The sequence below is a fragment of the Barbus barbus genome (assembly GCF_936440315.1).
Source record: "Barbus barbus genome assembly, chromosome: 39".
NCBI lineage: Eukaryota > Metazoa > Chordata > Actinopteri > Cypriniformes > Cyprinidae > Barbus > Barbus barbus.
The window spans coordinates 27,793,448-27,820,947 of NC_136717.1; the positions used below are offsets into that span (position 1 = coordinate 27,793,448).

Here is a 27,500-nt window from a genome sequence, read left to right on the forward strand (position 1 = left end):
ATATTGTATTTATTGAGCTGCTTGTTCTGCGCATGCGTGTTCTGTTTATATCAGCGGACGAACACCTACAAATACACACACTATTTTATTTTAATTGTACAGTTTTAAAGTATAATGCATAATGAGACGTAATAAACTTAAAAATATTTATTTTATTCCTTTCATTGGAATGGTTTTCTTTATGTTTTATTGCAATAAAAGCTGTTTTGAGTGGTACAGTGAGCACGTGCTGCGGTGGGGGCGTGTCTAGGAGATGATGTGTGTGGTCACGTGACCCAGCGCAGCGGCCCAGACAGCGTCAGAAGCAGCGCCAGCCAGCCGCGCAGAAACACACTCCACACACACACACAGGTAAAGACCAGCACCGGGATCATCCGTGGACCGGCTCCGGGCCTCTGGCGCGTGCTGATCGGGCGTTTTAAAGCGGGAAAGCAGCGGAAGTGAGTGTAGCTGCGGAGCTAACAGAAGCCTCTCAAACGAAGCTAAGACGCGTTTTCTGAACAATACGACGCTTTATTAGCCGCGAAGATCTTATCTAGCATCACAGTGTTCATCTAATAAGTTTCAGATTCTATATTTGTACTGAATTGTCCATATTTGTTTTGTTATTGTCGTTAAAACGGATAGAATGATGCTTCTGGGTATCTAACGCATTAGCTGACGGATCGCTGTGCTGTTTCTGCTATAATGACAGATTCTAGATATTATGGAGAACACTGGCGCTTTTATTGCTCGTTTTGTCTGATTTCTGCTCGTCTCGTAACACTGAGGTAACACGGTTTGTTGTGAAGTGATGCTGTTTCTGGTAACGTTACCTCAGAGATGAGCGTGTTTATAGCGTGTTTTTGATCATTTGTATGTTGTGTTCAGAATCATTAATTGTGTTTATATTCTGCTGTTGTTCTCTTAAAGGAATCCCCGACGCTGATTGGCCGGCGGCTCTTTTGAAGCGATGACGTCACGCAGGAGCAGGTGACGCGCAGGAGAATCCCGTGCGTGCGCGCTTGCCGCCATGAGCGCGCGCAGAGGAGCTTTTCGTCCGTCGATGACGTCACTCCTCGGGAGCGGGCGCGTGCTGGTCGCGATGACGTCATGAGGGGGCTACGTCGCGGAGGAGAGAGTTTTCTGTGACTCGGATATTCGGTGAATTCTTACGCATTCCCGGGAAAGGCGCGAGACTTAATTTATGTGCCTTGTTGCTAGTTTTATGCAGGACTTTTGGGCCGGAAGTGTTTGTGAAGCAGCGGCCGCTCTCTCCAGGACCCCAAGGACCCCCCGGTGAGCCGGGTGACTCTGTGGATTTGCTTGAATCCGCTGGTAGAAGCAGGCATGTTTGCGGCGGTGGAGCTTGGGCCCGTACTGTGCAGCGACTCCAACATCCTGTGCCTGTCCTGGAAGGGCCGTGTGCCCCGCAGCGAGAAGGAGAAGCCCGTGTGCAGGAGGCGCTGCTATGAGGAGGGCTGGCTGGCCACGGGGAACGGCCGGGGGGTCGTGGGAGTCACCTTCACCTCCAGCCACTGCAGGAGAGACCGGCCCACCCCGCAGCGCATCAACTTCAACCTGAGGGGACACAACAGTGAGGTGAGGAAGTGGCAGTAAACACGGCTTCTAACATGAGTGTAATATTTTATAATTATGATGTGCTTGGTTCTAAAATATCTCCAATAAACAGCTGGATTTGCTTCAGATTTGCATTTTTAAAAATGTGATCAGTGAAGTCACTTAAAGTCATGGAAGAATCAGATTGAAGTCATTTACATCTGATTAAAAGCATGTTCTGTTTAAGAAAGCAGTTTCAGACAGACGTGCAGCGGCGTGTGAATCACGTTAATGAGATCTGGCAGCTTATGAGAGCACACGCCCTCGTTAGCAGAACATCTCTCGTCTGATGGATCTCCACTCCAACAAAGAGAAGCTGTTTGGTCATTTATCTGCGCTAACGTTTGGTGATTGAGCTGAGAGACTTCCTGTCCTGCTCACTTCTGCCTAATACTTCATCTTCTGGAGGATCTCATTGTTCCCAGTGGGATTTATCTAATGCTTCAAAAACAAGTAGTACAGTGTCGTTTGCGGGGTTTGTTTGCGTCTCTGGAGCGTTTTCGCCAGCGAGTGTCCATCACACGTGAAGAGAGCAGAAAATAGACGGGATAAAAATACACGACTGTAATCTGTGCTCTCCTGGAATCTTAACCTTGTTGCATCTTTAAAGTGTCTCGTCATCGGCCTCTGATATAAAACCATTCAGATGGCTGCTGCTCTCGCACACACACACACACACACACACACACACACACACACACACACACACACACACACTCTTTCATATATTATCTGTAAAGTGAGGCCACATGGCGCTAAAAATAGTAGTTTGGGAGAAAAGAAACGTTACCTAGTCTAGTGAGAAGCCTATTTAGAGCACACACTTTAGCGGTTTTCCATGAACATTTTAGAAATATGGGGGAAATTAAAGCAGGTTTTAATTTGAGGAGTCTCATGCCGTCCCAAACCCGTATGCCTTTCTTTATTTCTGTATTCCAGGTTTTCTGCGGGTGAAGAAGGTCTTAAACTGATCTTAAATCAGACCAGAAAGTGTTAAAATCGGGCAGCATTAAATGTTGCATGCGCTGCAAAACCTGAGTATCATCTTCAGTGTTTTTGTCTTGTTTTCTGATTTAAAAATCTAAACATCCATGCATTTACTTGAGATCCTGAATAAAGAGATGAAGTGAAACCGAATGTTATGCTTAAAATAAGAGCAAATATCTGTCAGTGGGGTATGAGAACTTGTTTCCCTCTTGAATTAAGTTGATTTTTTTTTTTTTGCTCGTTTTCTTTACTTGGTTCCAAAAAGGTTTTAAATTTACCTTCATAAAAACTGCTTTAAAAATTACATTAAAAACCCAGGGAAAATATGTAAGTTTTTCTTCATTTAAAATAAATAAATGGCTGGATTTGTTTCAAAATTGCATTTTAAAAAGGCCAGGGAAAAATACATTTGGATTACTTTTTCAAAATTCTTGCTGCTGTTTTTCAGAGCAGACGGGGAGAAAAATAAACACGAAGAAAGTGTCATAAAACTAGTCCATAAACCTTTTTCTTTTTGTGTTTCACTGGGAAAGCAAAAAACGTCTGGAAGGACATTACAGCGGGTAAACAGTGACATAATTAACATTTCTGATTAAACGCTCAGAGGTTGTGGACACAGCTTTGGTTTGTAGATCAGTCCTCGAGTGAAGTCACCATGTAAGCGGATCATGGGTTACGAGAGAATCTGAAAACACGTGGCATTAAATACAGCTTCAGTTTCTGTATCGATGATGAAGTCCAGTGCTAAATCACTTTACACTGCTGATTTCTCTGAGTCTGCATTCACAAGCACAGGTTTTATCAGAAAACGAAATGTTTAAGGCATGAAAGCATGTCCTGGCCTTCTGTTGTGAGTCCAGCACGCGTCTGCTGTCGGAGGATGAGTGGAGAGTTAATAAAGCGGCTGATTATGCACTCTTTCTGTGGCTTTGGCTTTCTGCTGTAATCCTGCATTTGGTCAGATCTTCAGTCTGATCTTGTTGTGATGTCTTAATATAGAGCTGTGTGTGTTTACCTGCGTCTGCACACGGATCAGTGTGTGTCTGTGAAGGAAACGGCTTAAAACGACCTTCCCTCATGATCTATTATTTAAATATACGTTTTTATTCTTGAGTTTTGCTTGGTTCTAAAATATCTAAAGTAAATTCGCTTAAATATGCAAAAAAAAATCTGGAAAAAAAAAGGCTTGGTAAAAATACATTTTAAACATTTTAATTTTAAAAGGAGTCATATGATGTAGTCTTCCGTTACAAACTGTTGGTGCATAGATAAGATCCTTAAAGTTATAACTGCCCAAATGTTTACGCAAAGAAAGAAGGCGTAACTTTTATTCTCGCTGTAGTATTGTTGTTGTGGAGACGCTGTGTGTTTCTAAATATGGTAAGGGGCGTAACATTTCCGTCACACGCTTGAAGTATTCGGCCAATCACAACGCACTGGATAGCTGGCCAATCAGAGCACAGCATGCTTTTATTGACGTGTTTCAGAGAGGAGGAGCAACAATAATGTACAGTATGTGGAAAATAAACTTTAATATAGTAGAGCATGGCGCTAGCAACACCAAGGTCATGGGTTCGATTCCCAGGGGAAGCAAGAGCTGATGAAATGTAAAAACTGTAACTTGAATGCAATGTAAGTCGCTTTGGATAAAAGCGTCTGCTAAATGCATAAATGTAATGTAAGTGTCATATGAGCCTTTATGAAAGCGCTGGACCGTGCCAGTCAGTTCTTCAGCTTTGGGAGTGTTTTCTGTGCTTCTCTCGCAGGTGGTGTTGGTGAGATGGAACGAGCCCTTCCAGAAGCTGGCGACCTGCGACACCGACGGCGGGATCTTCGTCTGGATCCAGTACGAGGGCCGCTGGTCAGTAGAGCTGGTCAATGATCGAGGAGCTCAGGTGAGATGTCCTAAAGTTGCACTAAAGGAGAATAAACATCTCCTGATCAGTTACTCACCCCCGTGTCATCCAAGATGTTCATGTCTGCCTCTTCAGTCGCAAAGAAATTAAGTTTGAGGAAAACATTCCAGGATTTTTCTCCATATAGTGGACTTCAATGGTGGCCAGTGATTTGAAGGCTTCAATGCAGCTTCAAAGAGCACCACACGACCCCAGCCAAGGAATAAGAGTCTTATCTAACCAAACTATCAGTCATTTTCTGAAAAAAATGAATATTTCTCCACTTTTTAAGCCCAAATGCTGGGCTAGAGTTAGCTCTGTGATGCATGTCGTCACACGTTACGTAATCCTGTTGGAAAGGTCACGCGTGATTCGTTCTTCCTCTGTGTAGTTCAGTTAAAACCTCCATCTCATTTTCTCCTCCAACTTTAAAATCATCCAACATCATTGTTTTACCTTTTTTGTGAAGGGCATTTGACTTTCTTTGCATGTTGGCTTTATAAACACTGGGACCATTCCAACATCAGCTAGCACAGCATTTGGGCTTAAAAAGTGGATAAATATTCATTTTTTTCAGAAAATGAGCGATGGTTTGGTTAGATAAGACTCTTATTCCTCGGCTGGGGTCGTGTGGTGCTCTTTGAAGCTGCATTGAAGCCTTCAAATCACTGGCCACCATTGAAGTCCACTATATGGAGAAAAATCCTGGAATGTTTTCCTCAAAAAAACTTAATTTCTTTGCGACTGAAGAGAGACAGACATGAACATCTTGGATGACACGGGGGTGAGTAACTGATCAGGAGATGTTTATTCTGGAAGTGGACTTCTCTGTTAGCGTTCCCTCATACGAGGCGCGGTGTTTAACGATCTGTACCTGCGCAGGTGAGCGACTTCACCTGGTCTCACGACGGCATGCAGGCGCTGATCTCGTACCGCGACGGCTTCGTGCTGGTGGGCTCGGTGAGCGGTCAGCGCCACTGGTCCTCTGAGATCAACCTGGAGAGTCAGATCACCTGTGGAATCTGGACCCCCGATGACCAGCAGGTGACCACACGCTTTGGTTGATCGATTACTCTGTTGTGCTTGTCAATTTAATGGTTGGGTCTTTAAAATGTCTTGATTAAATTCAGTTGATCAGACATAAATTAAAATTAATAAATAAATATGAATAAAATATAATGTCATATTTTAGTCTTGACTATCTTAAATCTAAAAAAACTTAAATTAATTTGTATGTTAATAGGCAGTAAGTTTATTATTATTTTTGTTGTGTTTATAGCACGTTTCATAAACAGTGGTAATTGTGGTAAGTGCTTTACAGAAAAATAATAAATATAGAAAATAGGCTTATTTATAATTAAAAGCTCTGCATTATGCATGCAATCTTTATTTCTGAATATTATCAGTATTTTGGTTACACCATAAACTGTATCTAGCAGTTGATTTAACGTAAACTCACAGGAAAGAAAGAAGAAGGGCATTATTTAACACAATATATGTGACCCTGGAGCACAAAACCAGTCATAAGGGTCAATTTTCTGAAATTGAGATTTCTACATCATCTGAATAAATCATCTTTCCATTGATGTATGGTTTGTTAGGATAGGACAATATTTGTCTGAGATACAACTATTAGAAAATCTGGAATCTGAGGGAGCAAAAAAATCTAAATATTGAGAAAATCTCCTTTAAAGTTGTTCAAATTAAGTTCTTAGCAATGCATATTACTAATCAAAAATGAAGTTTTGATATATTTATGGTAGGAAATTAACAAAATATCTTCATGGAACATGATCTTAATATCCTAATGATTTTTGTCATAAAAGAGAAATGTATAATTTTGATCCATACAATGTATTGTTGTCTATTGCTACAGATATACCTGTGTTACTGATGACTGCTGTTGTGCTGCAGGGTCACATATTATTCTTTTGCACAATAATCTGTTAACTATCTTTATCTAAACGCATGATTATCGTATCAGCGAAAACCAATATCAATCAAATTGTATATATTGTATATATTAGTACATTTCTAAAACATATGTACCATTTAAACCAATATACTCCTGTGTATATATTAACTCAAACATGTCTTGAGGGTTATAAACTGTGTTTAAACAACTAAAAGAACATGAGATGCATTGGTTGTCAGATTGTTTGGGTTTGTTCTGTAGTAGTTTTATCTGCACAGGTCTGAAGCAGACTGTTTTGTTGCTCAGGTGTTGTTTGGCACGGCGGATGGGCAGGTGATCGTCATGGACTGTCACGGCCGGATGCTGGCTCATATCTTGCTGCACGAGGCGGAGGGCATCTCCAGCATGGCCTGGAATTATCCCAACTTCCTGGTGGAGGACAGCAGCGACAGCGACACGGACTCGGACGATTACATGCCTCTGCAGGGTAACCTCTGCAGTCTCACAGAGAATCTGTTTTTATTAGAGATGCACCGATTCCAATTTTTTATTTATTTGTTTGTAAGTGTGACCTGCTGATTCCGGTTTTCTTTCTAAAAACTATAATTGACAGCATATACAAACCAAAATCTATACTTTTTTTAATGCAAAAAATGTACATCATAAAAAATTATTAAACATTACAATTCCCCCAATCTGGACAAAGTTACAGATGTCCTGTCATTTAAACAACTCTCAAAAATAAAGTGCTCTGTATCTAGAAAAGACGTAGAAATAATGTTTCTTTCCACTAAAATTGTCATTTTGTTTTTCACTAACCTTATTAAATGTCATCTTTCACATCAAATTCTTAAATTTGTTCAATTAATTCAGAAAGTGTAGAGCTGTTACCATTCAAATGAAATCCGTATCAATAAACTGCAGAGGAAATCCCGAAGCCGCATCTGAAGAAGCATTAGATGTATTTATACACACGGTTTGATGAAGCTGAGCTGCCACAAATGCATTCACACTGCAACATTTCGAATGCATAAAGAATTTTATAAGATTAATGTTTTAAATATTTTTTTAAACATACAAGAAATGTTGGGAAAAATGCAGTGATGGTTTTAAATATGAAACCAAACCAGTAGGTGGCGGCAAATAACTGAGTGAGTCATTTAGTTCAACTGATTCATTCAAACGACTGATTCATTCAAACGACTGATTCATTCAGAAACGAGGCATGTGACTGCTGTCTTTATGAATAGGTTACTGAATCATTGACTCACTAGATTCGTTCAAAAACATGGATTCATTCAATAACCAAACACCGTGGTGTTGCTCAGAGACACAAAACCGTTCTGCTGTGGCTTTGACTGAACTATTTTCATCTGCGAAATTAAGCAAAAACAGTCAATATTGCATCTAAAATGTAAGACACATAATTTTAACTTTTTGTTTATTGAACTACTATTGTATAAAATCACATTTCAATAGTGTTGAAACATTTTGGCTGTGCAATGTTGCGTACCTAAATCATATATTATACATTTATTTATTTTATTTTTTTACTACCGCATGTATGCATAACTTTCCGTGTGCTGTTATGGCTCTCTTCAGAATGCATATTGATTTTGTGTTTGTTGGGATTGTTAAAGTGCAGTCATGATTTATCATCTTGTAGCCTGTTCTCATGACCTGCCCATCTTACAAGCACATAAAACTAACCATCAATAGCTACAGTGCCCTCCATAAGTATTGGAACAGTTCTGTTGGCTGTGGAGTCAAGACATTTACAAATATGATGAAAAGATGAATATGAGACAAAACTACAGAATGTCATATTTTATTATTAGCCGTTTCAACACATACATGTTTTACCAAATAAAAAGAACAGCACTTTTAGAGTTCATCCCTCTCATTGATGTGAGCATAAGTATTGGGACAGTTGAACATAGGGGTGTGCTCAAAATATCGATTCTTAGATACATACCGATATAATAAAAAAGATACAGTATCGATATTCTAGCCCTTAGTATCGATACTCCGCCCAGCCATTAGGGGGCGCAGCGGCGCCCGCGAGTTTCAAAAAAACTCATGGAAAATGTTAAAGCAAGATGTAGCATTTAAGTGATTTCATAGTGAAATATGTTATGGCAGTACATGGTGTCACAAAAAAGAATTATAAGAAGATTTAATAAGAAGTTAAGAATAATAAGAAGAAGATGTTGTGCTTGTGTGAGCTCAGACTGTACCCTTGGAAAGTTAAATGTTGACTTGTGGTAATTTCCAGATTAATACAATTTGTGTACAATTAATCAGAGCACTTAAAGTTGCAAATATTTAAGCAAAATGCACTTTGTTATAATGCACTTTTGTCTTCAATAAATTGAAGAAAAATGCAGAGTTCTGTTTGTTGAGTAAATGTGTTCAGCATTAACTAATTGGCTCTGGCCCATGTATTTTTATTGAATCGTATCGAATCGTGTCACATTGTATCGAATCGTATCGAGACAGCTCTGTATCGAGGTATGTATCGTATCGCCAGGTTCTCCAAGGTATACAGCCCTAGTTGAACATAAGGCAGATATAAAAGATTAAAAGCTATTATTTAGTTGCAGATCCCTTGCACACAATCACAGCAGTGAGTCTGTGACCCATAGACATCACCAGACTCTTGCTCTCATCCTTTGAAATACTTTTCCCAGCCTTTAATGCAGCCTGTTCTAATTGTTGCTTGTTTTGGGGAGTTTCTGCCTTTCCTCTCCTCTTCAGCTGCTGAAATTCATGTTCAATCAGATTTAAATCTGGAGATTGACTTGGGCAATCTAAGACTTTCCATTTCTTTGCTCTTATAAACTCCTTGACTGAACTGGCAGAGTGTTTTGGGTCATTGTCCTGATCAGGGTTTAAAATTAACACCCGCCAAATGCGGGTAAAAATCAGCTGTGGCGGGTAACTTCGTCAAATCACTAGCCAATTTGGCGGGTTACTCATTAACTTCTTGGGGAAGTTCATGCAAGCCAAATCTGCGCAGGTTTAGTGTAAAAACTGAACTCGTGAGACATCATGACATTATCGAGTATTACATTTACATTTATTAATTTAGCTGACGCTTTTATCCAAAGCGACTTACAATTGCTATATATGTCAGAGGTCGCACGCCTCTGGAGCAACTAGGGGTTAAGTGTCTTGCTCAGGGACACATTGGTGTCTCACAGTGGATTCGAACCCGGGTCTCTCACACCAAAGGCATGTGTCTTATCCACTGCACCATCACCACCACCATATATTGCAAAACACCTACAGAGTGCACTCATACATCTCTCATACAGTCTCTTTAAGGGTATTCTATAGTCTTTGGTTAGACTAACTTAGTGCGCGTTAGTGTAAGTTCTTTCACTGCATGATTCAGTCCATTAATATGCATTAAAAATTATTACATAATTCAAGATAAGGGGGCAGGAAATGTATATATTTATATCCATTCATATAGTTAATATAACACGAGGAGTGCCGTTTTTTTCTTAAAGAATCAGCGTTGATTTTTATACAACAAGCTAATATCAAGAGACTTACGTTTTAGACACCTGCCTGTTTTTGCTCTATTTTGCCAACAAAAACTTTCCAAACACAGCCACAGCGCTGTTTTGCGTCTCTGAGCAACATGATGGTGTTTCCTTCCTGAATGAATCAACCGTGTAAATGATTCGGTTCAATCCCAATGACTCGCTTATTAACAGTGACTTGCTGCCACCTACTGGCGTTTTTAATTTTACATTTAAAGTATCTTTTCATTTTTAAAATAATTTCAAATATCAGTATTCAACATTTCATGTTTAAAATATCAAAACATTGCAGAAGTAATGGATATAACTGATACGACACATTCCCTGCTTTTAATATCTGAAGAATTAATGCAACAGGACACAGCTGATCACTTAGAAAGACCTGAGAGGAAACTGCTCCAATACTTATGCTCTCATCAGATAGAGGGATGAACTCTAAAAGTGCTGAACTTCTTAACTGCTAAAACATCTGTGTTGAAACAGCTAATAATAAAATGTGACATGCTGTAGTTTTGTCTCATATTCATATTTGTAAATGTCTTGACTCCACAGCCAACAGAGCAATTTTGTCTGTACTGTTCCAATACCTTTGGAGGGCACTGTATCCATCCAAAAGTTACGAATTAAACTTATGCACAAAAATAGAATATCGCATAAAACATTTGCGAATAAAGCACCGTTTCCATCCAGTGAGTTGAAGAGAACAAAATCGTCACTTCCTGATTAACTTGCACTAAATTTCACTAAGAAAAAATTTATTTGCTGCAGGATAAGGCACTGTATATAATAATTTTTGTATACAATAAATTAGAAGCTTCAGAGCGCGCAGATGAAACGTGATCATGTTAACTTCTTTTCAGAGCCTGCTGTTTGGGAACAGCTGTGTTAGGATGGTGTTTATCCACAATAACTTGTTACTTGTTACTGTTCTCACAAACTGAAAACACATAACACTCTTTTTCTTATTCAGTGCACCGTCTGAAGCCGCTGTTGACCGTCTGCTTCACGTCTGGAGACGTCAGTTTGATGAGCAACTACGATGACCTCTCGCCCATGTTAATACGCACCGGCCTCAAAGGTTCTTCCTCACATTTTGTATTTCTGTATTCTTACAAGGCTATTTAAAGGGGTCATCGGACGCAAAATTCACTTTTACATGTTGCTGAACTGAAATATGTGTTGGCTGTATGTACACAAGCACCCTATAATGATAAAAATCCACCCAGTGCTTTTATCTTTTAAATCCTGATAAATAATATCCCCTTTCTCAGATCAAGCCGATCTCAGATTCTTGGCTGCGTGATGTCACACAGACCTAGGCCCCGCCCACAATTGTTGATTGACACCTTGGCTAAAGTTAAGTCTCATGAGAACTGCTGGTCACCCCATGGAAGAGAGGGGCGGGGTCAGCAGAGCTCATTAGCATTTAAAGGGACATGCACCAAAACGGCTCAGAACAGAGTGAACACAGCTGTTTTTGACGGTGTAAAAGGGTATTGTTGTTACACTACCATTGAGAAATTTTAACCAAAGTATGTTGTGGACTTTTCATGAAGACCCTAAAGAATAATCAGCTTGTGGAAAATAGGGATCACAAGACCCCTTTAAATATACAACGTACAATCATCGTAGTCATTAAATCACTGCATTTGGTGCTTGAGTGATAATTCTCCTGCTTACTGCCACAAAAACAGACCACAGAGAACAGAATCTGGTTCATTGAAATGCAAATAGATAAAAAATGGCAATTAAAACAGCAGGAAAATATTTTTTTTTACTCCTAAAATTGTTTTTCTTTTTTTTTTTTTTAAGGCCTGAAAAAGTAAATAGTGGATGTTTTATCAACCATCAGTCATTCAGTATTATTGGTTGATCTCTTGTGAATATAGGCTATCAATTTTTATTTTTGCTTAAGTTTTGCTTGGTTCTAAACGTTTATCAAATAAATGGCTAGATAGGCTTTTAAAATTGTGATTTCAAGACCTAAAAAAATTAATGTAATGAGTGATGGACAGTTTATTGTCCATCAATCGGTCACTCACTCATATCAGTTGATTCCTCCTTGTAAATGCAAATTTAAAGTTTTTGCTTGGTTTCAAAATAACAATTTGCTTCAAATTTGCATAAATCTTGCACTTACAAATGACCTTTTGTATGCTACTAGTGATTTCAAATATATTCATTCCAATGATTGGTTTCCAAGTCATTGGTTAACAAGCTGTGGTAACCCTGCTGAATGCAAAAAAACACACTTATTTAACTCATACTCTCATTTAAATCTCATTATGTTTATAAAACGCATTTTAGCAGAGTGAGGCGGATCATAAATGAGAGTTGCTGCCACAAACAGACCGCAGAGAACAGAATGGGATGCAATGCAAAAGGATTTCCTTTAATGAATCTGTATTGGATTTCTCCCAACAATCTAAACCAGTCAATATTAGCTGAATCAGTGCACTGATGCCATGTATGAATATGTGAACGAGTATCATTACTAAACTGTTTTTTACAGACGGTGGAATGATGTATAAAGTTAATTTTTCTACTCGTTTGCATGTGTATAAATCAGATGTGGTGGTGCAGTGGTGCTCTCAGGGCGACCTGCTGGCTGTTGCTGGGATGGAGAGACTCGTGATGACCTCTGACCCCACCCGAAACGCCATTGTTAAGTTTTACAATGTTTGTGGTGAACACATTTACTCACTGGAGACACCTGCTCAGGTGAGTCTTTGGTCATAAACGGACATGTGTGCAATTATACCAGAGCATTTGTTTTTCTTGCTTTCGTTACTCGTTTGTAAGTCACTTTAACTAGAAAATGCTCAGGGTTTCTGCAGGTCATAATTCATGTTTGCATCGTCTTAAAGTCATGGCATGAAATGCTGCATGCTGCCTCCTCAGTATTTCTGTCTTGTTTTCAAGTACAAACATCTAAACATCCTTGAATCAAGATACATTTACTTGAAATGCAAAATGAAGGCTTGTTTACTGAGAAATTGAACAAAATGAAGTGAGTTTATGCTTAAAACAAAAACACTTCTGTCAGCGTGGCATGAAACTTGTTTTCCCTTTGAATTAGGTTTATTTGTCTTTGTTTTAATCAACTCACTTCATTTCGATCAAATTCTCAGAAAACAAGACTTATTGAATTTTGCTTTTCAAATAATGTATCTTGATTTTAAGAATCTTTTGAAGTGTTACTACGCATTGCGTGACGCATGTTGATGTTTTTCGTTGTTGTTTTTTTTACATTTTCTGTTTATCCAAAGCGACTTACAAATGAGGACAATAGAAGTAATCAAAATAAATAAGAGCAATAATATGCAAGTGCTATAACAAGTCTCGGTTAGCTTAACACGGTACACATAGCAAGGGTTTTTTTTTTTTTTTATATATATAAATAAAAAGAAAACGATAGAAAAAGAATAGAGCAAGCTAGTGTTAGAGGACTTTTTTGCTTTTGTTAATTGTATAATAAATAAAAACGAAATCCAATAGAATATAGAAGCTAGTGTAAGTTTTGTTTTAAGAAATCAAGCAGTTAGTAAAGGAATAGTGCGCAAGTCTAAAAGGGAATAGAATTATAATAGAGAGTGCTAGAGTTAGAGGGTCAGATAAAGATGGAGGAGATGTGTTTTAGTTGATTCTGGAAGATGGTTCAGGACTCAGATGCTGGGATTGAGTTGGGCAGGAGGGAACAGTTGAAGTAAAAGTCTGTGAAAGTGATTTTGTTCCTCTTTGAGATGAACAATAAAGCCACATTCACTTGCAGAACACAAGCTTCTAGAGGCACACAAGTCTGAAGTCATGAATTTAGATAAAGATGTGCAGAACCAGTGCAGTTTTTTCTGAACAGAGGTGTGATAAATGTACCAGCTTCACACAGATGGAGCGTAATCTCATTGATATTTGCTCTGGGTTTGACGCTGGAGTGTGTCTGTGTTCAGAGACCCATCAGTACGCTGTGCTGGGGCCATCGGGACTCGCGTCTGTTCCTCGCCAGCGGCCCGACGGTGTACGTGCTTCGCGTGGAGCATCGTATGGCCAGTCTTCAGCTGCTGTGCCGACAGGTCATCGCCAGCTCCGTGCACGAGGAGAAGGACGTGTCCAAGCTCAGCATGCCCTCTCGCCTCGGCACTTACGTGTCTTCTGCCTTCGCCCCCACCGTCAAGGTAGAAAACCTGCAGTTCTGCACTAGCGGTGTGCGATATATATCGTCTGTGATAATATCGTAATTGTTGTTTTAACGATGTGTGATTTGACATTTATCAAGTATATCGCAACACCCAAACAAAACACACCTACAGAGCGCACACATACATTACATGATGAAGCCTAGACTAGTGTGCGCTCTTTCACTGCGTGATTCAGTCTGTTAAAATGCATTTACAACGATCACAACATTCAAGATATGGGGACAGAAAATGTATATTTATATCATTTCATATATCAATATCACACACAGAGTGCCGTTTTTTTTCTCCAAAAAATCAGCATGATTGAAAATGTGATATGTTGATTTTATACAACAGTTCAATAAACAAGAAGTTAATATTAAGAGACTTACATTTTAGACACTATATTGGCTGTTTTCGACATATAATACCAAACACAGCTACAGCACTGTTTTGCGTCTCTGAGCAACATGGTGATTCGTTCCTGAATGAATCAACCGTTTAAATGATTCGGTTCAATCGCAGTGACTCACTTATTAACAGTGACTTGCTGCCACCTGCTGGTGGTTTTAATTTCACATTTAAAGTATCTTTTTATTTAAATAATTTCAAATCAGTATTTAAAAATTATTACTAAGCCTTTAACCAGGAAAGAAAACTCACTGAGATTAAAATATGTTTTGCAGGAGTGTCCTTGCCAAGATAGGCGGCCCAAGTTTACGAATACATATACTATGCAAAAAAAACTCACTAAAGATACAGCCATTAGAAACATTTGCAGATCACCAAGTCTTTCTCCAAACCACACAAAAGTGTTTTAAAATATCTAAAAGGCACCAATTGATTTAACCTTAAATTCATTTGAAGAAAAGTCCAGTCCGAAGGGGCAGCATATTTAAAAGCCTTAGTACCTAGTTTAGTTCTAGCAGAAGGTACATATATTAGATTATAATACATTTGTGAACACGGTGAATAATAATCAAATATTTTTTTTGTTGAATCAAACAACCGAGATACTGTGGTAAGAAAAAACTAAATTGCCTTATATAATTAGATACCAATGCATTTTCCTTCTAACAGCAAGAGAGGACCAAGCAGCTCTACTGTATAATGTACAATGATGTGTTAAATGTTTACAATCAGTGATGAACATTAAGGCGCCATCATGCACAGCATCTAAAGAGGAAAGAAGTTAGGACAGTGCATGCTGGTACACTACATCCCCATAGTCAAGAATTGGTAAGAACGTCGCAGACACACATTTCTTCCTTGCATTAAATGAAAAACAAGACTTATTTCTAAAATAAGTTTTATTTTTATCAAAACATTGTTTATGCATTTGCATAATTATGCATTAAACGGTGTGTAAATGCATCTAAATGCCACTTCAGACGCAGCTTCTGTGTTTCCTCTGCATTGCAAAGATGAATTTTTGTTGATACTGATTTAATTTACTTGGTAATTAACAGCCCAAATCTCATCTTATTCTAATTCACTGATTAAATGTAAGACTTTGACTCAAAAGATGATGCACATTTTTTAGAAAAAATGGCTTTAAAAAGGTAAAAATGCCCATAAAAGGTAAAAAATCTGCTTAATTTAATAAAGTTATTGGTAAAGGTTCATTTCTTTCACTGCTGTGAACTGACCTCACAGAATATGAAAAACTTCAGAAGTCAGCTGTCCATGGCAGTGGCACGATAACGCACTCAGCAAAATATTGTCTAATTATTGCTATTGATAAAATCACAGAAAATATCGAGTTTTTTTTTTTGTTTTTTGGTCGATATCGCACACCCCTAATTTGCACATGGATCTTGTTTCTGAAACTGCTGGTTGTGTAGTATGTTCTGTATTTCAAGGAATATCCGATCCTACTCCATCTGTCTTTGTTTCTGGCTCCCTTTCCTCTCTTCAGCCCCCCATCCCGGATCCCAACAACATGCGGGACTTCGTTAGTTATCCGATGTCCGGTAACGAGCGTCTGCACTGCACCATGAAGCGCACCGAGGACAACCCTGAGGTCGGCGGCCCTTGCTACACCCTGTACCTTGAGTATATGGGAGGACTCGTCCCTATTCTGAAAGGCCGTAGGATTAGCAAACTTCGCCCTGAATTTGTCATCATGGACCCAAAGACTGATGGGAAAACAGGTGAGTTTATACGAGTCATGTTTTGGCCAGAATGCAACACTGGTTTAGTTCCTCCACGGCTCAAATTGTTTCTCATCACAGATGAAGTCTATGGAAACAGCTTCATCCCCTCCATGATTGACAGCTGCAATTGCTCAGACTCTAGTGACATTGAGCTCAATGATGATTGGGTTGGAAAGAAATCGCCAAAGATCTCCAGAGGGAGCAAGTCTCCCAAACTTCCCAGGTACTGCATGTTTTGGATTGTAATTGCATGATTAGTGGAATAAGACACTGTGTTGATGTGGCTATGCATTGATAATTTCACTGTGCAAAAATATCCGCAAGGTTAGGTATTAAGGGATGTACCACTATCAAAATCTCACGATACGTTAATATCACAATACGAAGTCCACGATACGATATTTATTGCACTTTCAGAGTTCAAAATTAAGAGCTGAAACCCATGTTCTTTACTAAGAAATTTAAGTCAGAAAAAAGTCAGTGAATTAACTTGTACCTGAACTCTAAAGGGGACTCAACCCTCTTTTTATTTGTGATATACTGCCTCAGTGTGTGTTTCACTTTAAAACACGCAGCAAAAACAGACTTTGACAGATCCAGTACTGTGTGGAAGCATAATGGCCCAAAACACAACTTTAAAGACCATTTATGTTAGAATAAGAAGTTTAAATGTATATTTAAAAGCTACACTTTTTGCCCGGAAGACCTATCGTTTCATATCATCATTTGATCATGATAATATCGAGACAGTTTTGCTGTCGCGATATTGATAATATCGTTACATCCCTATTAGGTATCCCTTGTAGATGCACATTTTAACCTGATAAATAACACAAAATTAATCATGAAATGCTTTTGTAAAAGCGTGAAACTCCTGGATCCTCCAGTTCTGAAGACATGTTTTGTTTAACTCTACTTTGGGCTGCATGCTGCTGCAAACTCACCTTGAACTCTTTTCTTCGTTTGCTACCTTCTCTGTAGAGACTTAGTGTGTCCCTTTACCAACAGGATAAATATAGATCCCCGTAAGTCCCCCAAGCTCTCCCGCACCGCACAGGAAATATCGCGATCGCCTCGGTTACCCATTCGCAAGCCCTCCATTGGCTCTCCGAGTCTGACTCGGCGGGAGTTTCCGCTCGATGACATCACACAGGTACTCGCTGCAGCTAAATTATAAACGATGCTGGCTGTACAGTTTGTAAAAACATCTATGTGTGAGCTCACAGAAGTTTCCCTCTTATTAAGATTTGTCTCCTTGTATTTTAGCACAATTATCTTGCGCAAGTTACATCTAACATATGGGGAACAAAGTTCAAAATTGTGGGGCTTGCAGCATTTTTGCCAACAAATCTTGGAGCAGGTATTTTATTTATTCATTTTTAGTGCTGGGCAACGATTAATCGCGATGAATGGCATCCAAAATAAAAATAAAAAATTGTGCACAATTTGTGTGTGTACTGTGTATACTGTATAAAGACACGCACCTACAGTATATATTTAGAAAATGTTTACATGTATAGATTTATATTCATATAACTTATATATTTATACATTTATAAACATAACATATTTCTCCTAAATGTATTTTGTGTATGTGTGTGTATTTTATATATGCATAGTAAATATACACAGTACACACACACACATTATGTACACACAAACTTTTATTTTCATTAATCGCGATTTAATCACTATTTATTACTACATTCATTTATACATCCCATGTTTTCTAATATACATTCCCCTCTCTCTAGTTATCTACAAGACAAGTCTGCTTCACCTCCAGCCCAGACAGATGACCATCTACCTCCCTGAGGTGAGGAAGATCTCAGTGGAATACATTAACTTACCTATGTTTAGTCCTAATGTCTTCAGTGAGGACGAGGATGACCTGCCTGTCACAGGAGCATCGGGAATCACTGATGATAACCCACCTTGCACTGTCAACATACCCATCGCCCCCATACACAGCCCCGCACAAGCCATGTCCCCGACCCAGAGCATTGGCCTTGTCCAATCCCTATTAGCCAATCAGAATGTCCAGTTGGATGTGTTGTCCAATCCAACATCGACTGTGGCACCACCTGGGGTGTCTGACCAAGGACAGCAGGACACTGTGCTCACGGCACAGTACAACGTTCCTGCCAGGTATTCTAGTCCTGGACAGGTAATCTTTGGAGGTATGGAGGTTGGTCGGATTTTAGTTGCGCAATCCCAACAGCAGCAGCAGCAACATCATCAACAGCAGCAGCAGCAGCAACATCATCAACAGCAGCAGCTGCAACAACATTATCAGCAGCAGCAGCAACAGCTACAGCAACAGCTTCAACAATATCAGATGCAGCAGCAACAGTTGTTGCAGCATCAGCACATGCAACAACAGCAGCAGCAACACATGCAACAGCAGATCCAGCAGATGCAGCAGCAACAGCAAATGCAACAACAGCTTCAGCATCAAATCCAACAGCAGCATCTGCAAATGCAACTGCAGCTGCAGCAGCAGTTACAACAACAGCATCAGATCCAAATCCCTGTTCCGACTTTGCCCTCAGGTCAGCCGTCACTCCCGGTCATTCAGCTTGCGCAGACTACCATCCCGGACGTTCCCCCAACAGCAGAGCACGGAGAAGAGCTCCTGCTTAAAATTAAAACGACTCGTTCTGCCCCACAACTGGCTGAGGGTGATGCAGTAGTTTTTACTGCCCCTCTTGAGATTAGCAAGATGAATCCTCCCCCTCCTTACCCGGGCACAGTTTCGGCTACCACGGTTGCAGTTTCGGCTGCTGTTTCTACGAGTTGCACCTCGGGAAGCAGCTCCAGCACTTCATCCTCAGGGGAAGCTTGTGTAAAGAAAGGGGATCTGACCTTGTATCCACCTGGTGCACAGGCAGCTCAGTACCCAACCCCACTGGGCTATGAACGCATCACCACATTTGACAGCAGCGGAAATGTGGAGGAGGTGTGCCGTCCCCGCACGCGACTCGTTTGTAACCAGAACGTTTACACGCTGCAGGCTCCGGGAAGCTCTGCCACCCTCAGGGTCTCATCGTCTTCCTCTGCTGTAGAGGGGAAGGTGGTGCAGTTGCCCTACGCCTCAGCCACGTTGAACCGTCTCACTGTGCCAAGGTACTCAATACCCAGCGGGGACCCGCCCCCTTACCCTGACACAGCCAATCAGGGTGGAGCAGGGCGGAACCCTGGCCAGAGATTGGACAGCAGCTTGATTCACGCTACCTTGAGGCGGAACAGTCGGGAAGCTGCGCTGAAGGTTTCTCAGATACTGGATCCCCAAAGAACCCTGCCCTCCAAGGCCAAAGCCAGTGCTTTGTCTGCTTCCTACCAGCCCAGAGGGCAGACGGCTCTTTATACATGCAGTCAGTGCAGTAGTAACGGTGGGGCCGCCAGCAGTGGGAGTAACGGAATAGCTGGGGGGACAATCATTAGGCAGGAGTTCCCACCAACTGGAGGTGGTGCACCTCACAGCACTGTTATAGTGCACTCCAACAGTGCCTCGCCTCTCCCTTCCCAATCCTCCTACAGCCTGCTCGGTGTGGATGGGACCGGTGGAGTGTCTAGTGCAGGTGGAAACAGGGAAAGGGCTGACTATATCAACTCCGCCTTTAAAGAGGACGAGGCATTGAATCAGTCTCTAAGGCAAATGGCTCTTAATACGGAGGTAGTGAGTTTGACAGTCAAACGGCCACCACCGTATCAATGGGATCCGTCTGCTACTGAAGAGATCTGGGTTCCGCAAGAGCGTACGGTGACTCTGCCCACCTCTGGACCTCCTGCATCCCACAAACCTTCCCCACTCATCCTCAGCCCTGCACAGCATCTGGATGTCTCCCGTCTTCCGTTTGTCCTCTCGCCTAAATCTCCGACGAGTCCTAACGCTGCAACTTTCCAGCCGGCGGGAGCATACCAGATTGCTCTGCCCTATCCACCAAGTACAGCCTACAGTGGTTCCTTGCAAGCTTCTCCACATCCAACCTCTCCCAAAGAGGTGGTTACTCCTCTTCCCTTCTCCCAGCAGGACCAAGCAGTGGTCTTGCCACCCGGTTATCCTCCCAGTTTGCCCAATCTTGCTTGCTGCCCTCTCCCACCAATGTACCCTGGGACAGCCTCGTGTTCGAATCTGCCTGTGACTCCCATTCCTCTTCATCCGTGGGGTTCTTACAATCCCTGTCCACCCATGCCAAGCCCCCCAGGTCCTGCTCCATCCCTTCCACCAAAGACCTCCCACCTGCTGGATAAGCCTGTTCTTTCTCCTCCCGCTCAATCACCTCCTCTACCTACACCTCCTCCAGACCTCCGGAGTCCCCCAGAGGCCAATGCTGAGGCTGGGGAAGGCTTTCAGGAGGTGCTCTCGCTCAACGAAAGCCCGGTTCCTCAAAGAGCGGACAGGTTTGGCAAGAAGAACCGCAAGCGTTTGGACAACAGTCGGGCGGATGAAGCCAACGTTCCGGCAATCACAGAAGGAGGCAACAAGTCCAAAAAAGAGGGCCGTGCCCTGGGTGACTTCAACTCCCTCATCTCTAGTCCGAGGTTAGGCGGTCGAGACAAGAAGAAACCGAAAGGCCAGAAAGAGCAGCTGAAAGCCAAAAAGCTAAGCAAAGCCACCACCAACGAGTTCCAGGACAGCTCCGAGAGCGAGCCGGAGCTCTTCATCAGCGGCGACGAACTCATGAACCAGAGCCAGAGCGGTAAAAAGAGCTGGAAAGCAAAAAGGAACTTGCGGGCGGGAGGCTGCGAGCTGGACGAAATCAAGTGCCGAAAGGCTACCGAGAAAGAAGACCGCGGCCTCGGCAGCCAAGGTTTCGTCTACATCATGGCCAACAAACAGCCTCTTTGGAACGAAGCCACGCAGGTCTACCAGCTGGACTTTGGAGGAAGAGTTACGCAGGAATCGGCAAAGAACTTCCAGATTGAGCTCGAGGGGAGACAGGTACGCAAGAAGCTTTAGATCAGGGGTGTCCAGTCCTGTTCCTGGAGGGCCGTTTTCTTGCAAAGTTTAGCTCCAACTAGGGCTGCCCTCGACTCAAGATTTTTCTTGTCGACTAGCCGTTCATTTTAAGCATTAGTCAACTAATCGCACGTTTATTAATAAACCATTTAAATCATAATAATGAGCCTTTAATTGCCTACATAGCCTAACAAGTGCTCAAGCGCACACACAAAGCTTGCCACAGCGCACCGGCAGAAGTAATGATTATGAATGTGTCAGGGAAAAACGGTAAGGAGGCTGTATTACCATTTTAATAATTTATTGATAAACTAGTGCTTTCTTTTGTCCTCAGTTTAAGAGATGAAGTTGGCGACACGGACTCGTCTTCTCTGCAGTAGTGATGCGCCTGTATGCATTTTTCATACGGATTACATAATCTCAGTATATTTGTTTCCGTTTCAATTGGTTAATTTCAAAGTAGACACTTCACTCTCCATAGATATATTTTTCATGTCTATAAGGCAAGTTTACACAGCTTCGCGCTCAAGTTCACAGACCGAGACGGCAGAAATCGAATCCTGGTTGCTTTCATTATTTTACAAAAGCGCAACGTTTCGTTGTTTTTGTGAGCACACACAAATAAACATGGAGTCTTTACAGATTAAATCCGTATGACCAAAAATGAGAGGGTATTTTAAAATCAAGTGAGCGCACCGGCTCCTCCATCTGTCCTGCAGTGAGCTACTGTTCACACTCCTTCAACAGCGCACATTTCTCTAGCTTAACAATAGATTGAACGGCCGTGTATAGTTGCTACTACTAACATATTTCAGATGGTAAGCCAGTTTGAGGTCGATGAATGATGGCGAGCGTGGATGTACTGTTACCACAAAAACTAGCCGTTAATAATCTGTCCGTCACAGACTGCGTGACTTTGCTACTTCCTGTGGATTTAAATAAAAAATAATAATTTCTGCGATTTAATCAAATTTTGGCTGACAGATCCTCTTCTTGTTGACGATTAGGGGCTAGCCCTAGCTAGGGATGTAACGATGAACCTCAACAACATTGAAAATCGATTCAAATATGTGACGATTCAAATCGGTTGAGATGCCAAACAAATCACGATACAATTGGAGTCGGAGTTTATATGAATGTATCTCTGAGGGGAACTGACTCTCTTTAGAAAAGTTTACATGGTATTTTATTTTCATCTTGCCTCTGAACAATGCATATTACAGTAGTGTTCATAAGCGCAGATCTGCTTTGTTTACAGCGGTAAACACTACATCATTGCTGTTCATGAGCGCCAGCTGCTGGCAGAGAGTGAATCTCGTCTGCTGTTTCGTTCAGATTCGTTTTATGTAGTATGGTTTCACAAAACTAAAGTCGGACCATTCTGTTTTTGCTTCAAATTTTGAAAATATGCAGTCTAATTCAGTTTATAAACTGCTCATGCTGCATGTTTGCTGCATCTATGTTTGGATCATGATTAAGATGCAGTGGTTGCCTCTAATTTTAAATGATTTGGGGTTATATTATATATTATTTTGGGCTTATTTGATTTGGGGTTTGTTTTAAAATTTCAATTTGGTTTTACTTCAATTTCACAAAGTGCAGCAATAGCCTTATAGAAGGACACCTATTCCTTGACTGTGTAATGTCTTCAGTCTCATTTTGTTAAAACAAATTGTGAAATCAAAATCATGAATCGAATCGTGAATGAATCGTTACATCCCTAGCCCTAGCTCCAATTAAACAAAGGCAAACTGGACAGTTGAGGCGAGTTGGAGCTAAACTCTCCAGGACTGAGTTTGGACTCCCCTGCTTTAGATGTTATTTCTGCTGCGTGTTTTCTAACTCATAACCCATTTCATTCTGTGTAGGTGATGCAGTTCGGAAGGATCGATGGGAACGCATACATCCTGGACTTTCAGTACCCCTTCTCAGCTGTGCAAGCTTTTGCTGTAGCACTTGCTAATGTCACCCAGCGCCTCAAGTGATCGACTGAGCTTGAACATTTTAGCCAATTCTTTCCTCGCTCTCTCTGTTGTTCTTTTAGCATTTTTCCCAGTTTAAGATGCAGTACTAATACTTGAAAACTACATCTGGGAAGCCACATTTCCCGAGTGTTAGAGGTACTACTGGGCACTGAAATCAATTGCTGTACAACATACTGTCATTACTCATTTTTTTTGCATAAGATACTAAAGTTTGTCACACTTTGAGGACGTAATATCTAAACTCACTTCCAGGGACTTTAGCCTTGGAGTTCAATAGCTGGCATCTGATTAGATGCTTTTGGCTTGCAGTCATAAAGTGTATTTTATTAAGAAATAGTTAGACTGAATATACAGTCTGTAGCTGTACGCTCTAGGCATTTCTGTTAAGATGGACTTGCTTTGGCAGACCATTAGCACTCTAGATGTTTTTAGTGATTAATTCATCTTGAATGTTTGTTTGTTCATCCACACTTTTGTTATTTATTCGTACTGCCCTGCATGTGTCATTTGTGGGTCAATGACGTGTAAACGAGCAAACTTGAGATTTTTCAAATACAAAAAAAATGCAATTGTTCAAACATTAAACATTTTGTTTAATATAAATTCCTATTAGAATTTTAAATTAAGTTTTTTTTTTTTTTTTTTTTTTTTCTCATCTAGAGGAATAAAAAGTCAGGTGGTGCGACCATGATTTATCTTAAAATTAATTACTTTCCTTTAGATGCATAACATTTTTTTAAAAGTTCTCAATAATTAAAGTGTTTAGAAAAAGCATTTGCATTTTTTTTGTTTTTGTAAATTATTTCATATTTTTGTTCTAAAAATTATAGAATTAAAATGAATATGAATAAATATTTACAAAAACTCAAAAATGCGAATGATTTTTCTAAACACTTTAATTACTGAGAACTTTTAAAAAAATGTTATGCATCTAAAGGAAAGTAATTAATTTTAAGATAAATCACGGTCGCACCACCTGACTTTTTTTTTTTTTTTTTTTTTTTTCCATCTAGATGAAAAACCACAAATCACTTCATTTAAAATTCTAATATGAATTTATGTGCACACAACATTTTTAATGTTTGAACAATTGCAATAGATATTATTTTTTTGTATTTGTCAAAAATCCTTATGTCATTGACCCATTTACGAAGTAACTTTTGTCTTGTACACTCTTCCTGATGATGCATCTATTTCCTGCTGCGAAACAGGAAGTGATGTGCCAATCAGAGCTCACCCACCTTCCCCTCCACAAAAGAAGTGACTGCCCCCTGCTGACGCTTCTGTGAAGTGATTTTGTGTAATGGCTCTCAAGCCACATTTAATCCACCTCGACATGTGCAAACAGGAGATATTTTTCTACCGCGCTTCAACAGTCATTTCACAGCTTTTGGTTATTTTTGGGGAAATGGTGTTTGTGCGACACGTCCTGTTATCAGTGCTAAGAATATGACGAGGAGCAGATGAGGATTACGATTCTCTAAGAATACAGCAGCACGCCTAATGTTTTATTTGATTTGACTGATGTCAGTAGAACAAGCAAGCGATACAGAAGAGAGCAACAGTGGTCATGACATGTCGTATTTGTGATCGCAAACCATCGCAGCGTTAAATACGTTGTGTTTGTGCATGTGTGTCCGTCTCATGTCTTTAGTAAAGAGTGATCCAAACACAGATGGTGTGGTTTCATGTGGTGAGAATCCCCTGATGGTGATTTGAGAAAGTAGTTGATGTTCGTAACGGATGAGTTTATTTATTTATTTATGTCTTGTTTGTGCAATATTGTCAAGACTAATGCTTTCTTTACCGTCGGCTTTCTCAAGACATGTATGCCATGTAATCATCTTGTGTAAGCGTGAGCGTTATTGATGTGCAAGCGATTCTTCAGCTCGGTGTGGTGTATATAACGTGGAGGATGCTGGACGATGGGGGGTTTGCTCAATGTGTTGTTGAAGCTAGTGTTTCATTACCTGCAGAATCCGCTGAGATCTGAGCGTCTTTAGTGGACTTTATCGTACCAGTATTGTTTGAAATGTGCTTGTGTTGGTAGGAGTAGGACAGTGATTCTTGAGAAGGAGAAACGTGGTTTTGGTGAACGAATGTTTGTATTGAACGGTACAAAGGCATGCTGGGTAAATGATGTTACTTGTTTTTTAAGGAACGTGTTTGTTTCAGAAGAGGTGAGCATGGAACGGCTTTGGAAATGAAGACGCACGTCAAGATTCGTTATAATTGCAACACATTTTAGATTTGCGTTTGCTTTTAGTCCATTCTGTCTGAATGAAGCGAAATACACCCATGATGCCGTTTGGTTTTGAGGTGACTGCTTGGCAGGAAAGTTAGGACTTGTTTAGATATGTTTATTTGCTCTATACTGTGTATTTGGGGGAATCTCACGCTTTTGTAAACAGACTCTGGGGGTCAGGGGTCAGGGGTCAGGCAGAACTAACTTGAAGCCTATGCACTAGGGTTTGCATTGTACTGTAATCAACAGTTTTGTTGTTCCTCAAAAGCTGAATTGTGTCCTTTGTCGGTGTGTAGCCCAATAAAAGTGTACAGGTTGAACTCTCTCTCCTGGATTATTATAAACACTGATTATACCAAATTCACCACACATTTGTGTGCTTTTATCAGGAACATAAAGGCACATGGGAGAAACATGATTATAAAATAAAGTGCTATGTTAATGTGTTTCTTTGAAGTACCATTTAAATACGGTAATATCTGAGTCCTTCAGCATCACTGCGTATATCAAAGCAGCATGGTATTACCATTACTTTACCATGCTTCAAACACGGTACTCTGTATAGAGTGCATTAAATATGCTTGTCTCTCTGAAACACTAGTCACTTGCATTTTGCAGCCAATTTTTTTTGTGTAATTTATGTTCATATTATATTTTCTATTTGTTTTGTCAAGTAACCTTTATACAGTGCTTCATACGATACAGATTGTGCTTGAAGCTTCACGGTGTTAAACAGGAACATTTAGAATAAAAACAATACATTATACTATTTTCAGAGAATTAGCAAAACGATATAAAGTAAAGAAACCATTAAATAAAAAGAATTGAATTCCTTTTAAATGGGGTTTCTTAAATGTTTTAATTCAGACTTGAACCAGTATATAACACTATTTACATAACTATATAAACCGTATACTAAACTATACCCAAAATAAATAAATAGCAAAACAATTATTATATTAATATTTACCTTAACATTTAAGGGAATTTAGAACATATTTGCACAAAAATGTATAGAATTATACTTTTATTTTTATTTTTTTTATGACTGATTAGTCCTGTTTGAACTCATTAACTTGTATTGAGTATTAATATACTGTATTTAGGATAAGTAAAAAGTCAAGCTACTAAATTGAGAATTTATTTAAATTAATAGATCATTCATGAATTACATTTTAGTAGCTAAAAAAAGAGAATTATTCCTTTTATTTGGTATTTCTTAAATGTTTTACTTAAGATTTAAACCATACGATTTGCATTATATGTACTGTATATACTACATTATACCCAAAACAAATACATAAATGGCAAAACAATATTAACTCACTTAATATTTTTAGTTTGTTTTTTTTTAAACCTTTTTATGACTGATTAGTTATGTTTGTCACTATAGTTGGTGTTTTAATTTGTATTTAGTATTAATGTATTTAAGGAATTTTATCATATTTTTATATAAATTATTAGATTAAGTTTATAAATTACATTTTAGTGGATAAAAAATAAATTATTCCTTTTAAATGGGGTTTCTTAAATGTTTTAATCCAGACTTTCTACTATTCTACATTCATGTTTGTATTATAGTATATACGCTATATTATACCAAAATAAATAGCAAAACAATACTAAGCCACTTCATACTTAAAGAAATCTAGAGAATATCTTGCACAAAAGTGTCTGCATGAATGTATAGAATTATTCCTTTTATTTGGGGTTTCTTAAATGTTCATATTCATATGCATTCATGCTCTCGCTTTATTCATAGCAAGATGGCAGTGATGCACACAGGAAATGGGTTTTATAAAACTAGAAATTGTGATGTAAGCATGCAAAAATAAATAAATCCCATGCACATGAGAATAGTTTCTCGAGGGCACAGAAAGTTTCGTGTGTGCATGGCAAAGTCTGATTTTTGTCTCGTTTTTAGGGGCTCTGTATGTTTTATCACTTCAAGAATATCAATGAAAAAAAGATGACTGATAAATACAGATGACTGTATATACCAAATATAAAACTGAAAATAGTTCTGTAT

At 39.7% G+C, this 27,500-nt stretch overlaps 1 protein-coding gene across 2 annotated transcripts; it reads left to right on the forward strand.

Annotated features, from left to right (window-relative positions):
* Window positions 1-252: 252 nt before the first annotated feature.
* On the forward strand, window positions 253-24,093 carry tulp4a (TUB like protein 4a). 2 transcript variants are annotated; one of them, XM_079398570.1, is made up of 14 exons: window positions 253-440; window positions 913-1,581; window positions 4,353-4,481; window positions 5,364-5,525; window positions 6,703-6,883; window positions 10,918-11,025; window positions 12,517-12,668; window positions 13,895-14,119; window positions 16,041-16,275; window positions 16,357-16,501; window positions 17,287-17,431; window positions 17,545-17,638; window positions 18,033-21,223; window positions 23,110-24,093. In XM_079398570.1, the coding sequence occupies exons 2-14, from the start codon at window positions 1,330-1,332 to the stop codon at window positions 23,224-23,226; spliced, it is 5,136 nt and encodes a 1,711-aa protein (XP_079254696.1). In that variant the 5' UTR covers window positions 253-440; window positions 913-1,329; the 3' UTR covers window positions 23,227-24,093. The 2 variants fall into 2 exon arrangements, with proteins under 2 accessions (XP_079254696.1, XP_079254697.1); XM_079398571.1 differs by having other exon boundaries at window positions 258-351.
* The last annotated feature ends 3,407 nt before the right edge of the window (window positions 24,094-27,500 follow it).

Coding starts and splice junctions, on each gene's coding strand:
- tulp4a (XM_079398570.1), top strand. CDS start 1,330: ATGTTTGCGGCGGTGGAGCTTGGGCCCGTACTGTGCAGCGACTCCAAC. Junction 1,582..4,352: donor TGAGGGGACACAACAGTGAG/GTGAGGAAGTGG, acceptor CTTCTCTCGCAG/GTGGTGTTGGTGAGATGGAA. Junction 21,224..23,109: donor TTGAGCTCGAGGGGAGACAG/GTACGCAAGAAG, acceptor CATTCTGTGTAG/GTGATGCAGTTCGGAAGGAT.